At 50.6% G+C, this 2,228-nt stretch overlaps 1 protein-coding gene across 1 annotated transcript; it reads left to right on the forward strand.

Annotated features, from left to right (window-relative positions):
* The first annotated feature begins 1,057 nt into the window (after positions 1-1,057).
* LOC127581897 (TMF-regulated nuclear protein 1-like) lies at positions 1,058-2,228 on the forward strand. The gene is made up of 2 exons (XM_052036727.1): positions 1,058-1,088; positions 1,316-2,228. The coding sequence occupies exons 1-2, from the start codon at positions 1,058-1,060 to the stop codon at positions 2,110-2,112; spliced, it is 828 nt and encodes a 275-aa protein (XP_051892687.1). The 3' UTR covers positions 2,113-2,228.

Consider the following 2,228-nt stretch of genomic DNA (forward strand, 5'->3'; position numbering starts at 1 on the left):
TCTGAGACTGTGATCCTTGGTTCTACACTCCTCAATCAGGGGAATCTTCCACCAAACATTCAATCTGTTGGATCCTGTGAGAATTTTGTACTCTCCTCTCATTCCTCTGAACTCTATAGAGGCCTAGTTTAGTCAATAACTCCTCCTACAGCAAAGCCACCATCCCTAGAAAAACCAGTGAATCTTTGTGGCACTCCCTCTTTGGCATGTGTATCCATTTTTAGGTAAAAGGACCAAAAGTGTACTCGATACTCCAGGTGCAATTTCACTACAGCCTCATGAAATTGCAGCAAAACATCTTTACTTCTGTACTTAAATCCACTCGTAATAAAGGCCAAGATACTATTTGGCTTCCTAACTAACTGTTTGCTGCAACTGCATTTTGCCTGTCAGTGACATGTGTACAAGGACACTCAAGTCCATTGAAAATCAACATTAACCAATCTCTCACCACTTTAAAAATAATTTGCTTTTCTGCTTTGTTCATCAAAGTGGATAACTTCCAATTTTTCCACATTAGATTGCACCTGCTTTGTTCTTGTCAATATACACTTGAAGCATCTTCAATCCTCTTCCTTACTCTTATTGGGGACCAATACAGTGGAGTAACAAATTACAGCAGCGAAAGAAAGAATGCCAGAAGAAGAGCAATGTGACCAAGTGGAATTAATAAATATGTAAGAGAAGAGATGGCCTGATAATAGAACCTAGAACGGTACAGCACAGGAACAGGCACTGCAGCCCACAATGTTCTGTTGAACTAATCAAACTAGTAATTAAATGCCTAACTGAACTAATGCTTTCTGCCAACACAATGTCCACATCCCTCCATTCTCTGAACATTCATGTGCCTACCTGAGAGCCTTTTAAGCGCCTCCATTGTATTTGCCTCCATCACCGCCCTGGCAGCACATTCCAGGTACCCACCACTCTCTGTGTAAAAAACTTGCCCTACACAAATCCTTTGAACTTACCCCCCTCTCACCTTAAGCGCATGCCCTCTAATATTATACATTTTGAACCTGGGAAAAAGTAATCAGTACATATATTAGACAGAATGTATAAGTTGTTGAGTATCTGGGATTCAAGTCAGTGTCGAAGAAGTTGTGATCAAGCCTTGTGTAGTTAGTGACTTTCCGGTATGTTCCCCAGTCAGGTCCTCAGAATCAAGATCACGGCATCCAATTTGTGTACATTCCTGCAATTCATCCCTTACATTGCCAGTACTAATTGGATTTGCCTGATGTATATGTAGATTAAAGTTCCCCAGGAACTATTAATTTGAGGCATCTAATCTAATCCTGTCAATCTCCAGCGCTGCTGTTTAGCTCCGCCCAAAATGATTCTAATTCTACATCTGTGGGCTGCCCATCCTCTGCCGGCCCCGCCCACTCGATACCTGCCCATCATTCACCGGCCCCGCCCACTCTGCGCCCGCCCATCCTCTGCCGGCCCCGCCCACTCGATACCTGCCCACCATTCGCCGGTCCCGCCCACTCTGCGCCTGCCCATCCTCCGCTGACCCCGCCCACTCGGCACCTTCCCTCCCGCTGCCGGCCCCGCCCACTCAGCACCTGTCCATCCTCGGCCGGCCCCGCCCACTCTGCGACACCTCCACCCCCTCAGCCAGAGCTGCGCCAGCTCCGCACTCGGAGCCCTGCAGCCGGTGCCGTCATGGTGAAGCTCCGGGATAAGGTGGCCGCGAAAGCAGTTGCACGGACGACCCCAGCCGCGAATGTTGTGAAGCCGGAGAAGGATGGCGAGGGCCCGGAGGGTGAAGCAGTGTCCCGGGCCCTGACTCCGAGCAGCAGTGTGGAGTTTGCAGAAGCCCGGCGGAGGCTGCTGGAGTTGGAGCGGCGGCAGCGCCGGGTCCGGGAGCTGGAGGTCGGCTTGCAGCAGCTGCACGATATGTTGGTGAGGGCCGAGCAGGAGGCAGTGGAGCACGGGGAGCTGGTTAATCGGATCCGGATCAGGGCTCAGCAGGGAGAGGTCGGACTCACCGCCCGCAGCCAGAGCATCAAAACCCGCCTCAAATGCAGGGGACACCGGGCGCCTTTCCTCGTCGCCGCCGCCTTTGGGCTCCGCGGCTGCGTCCCTTGGGCTAGTAAATGAGGAGAGGGACTGATTGGCCGGCGGCCGCAGGTCTGTGGCATTGTTCTTTGGGTCCCCGAATCTTATCGACATTCAGAATGTAAATCACATCAAAATAAATCTATTTAACACATTGA

The sequence above is a fragment of the Pristis pectinata genome, chromosome 22, assembly GCF_009764475.1.
Source record: "Pristis pectinata isolate sPriPec2 chromosome 22, sPriPec2.1.pri, whole genome shotgun sequence".
In the NCBI taxonomy this organism is placed as follows: Eukaryota; Metazoa; Chordata; class Chondrichthyes; order Rhinopristiformes; family Pristidae; genus Pristis; species Pristis pectinata.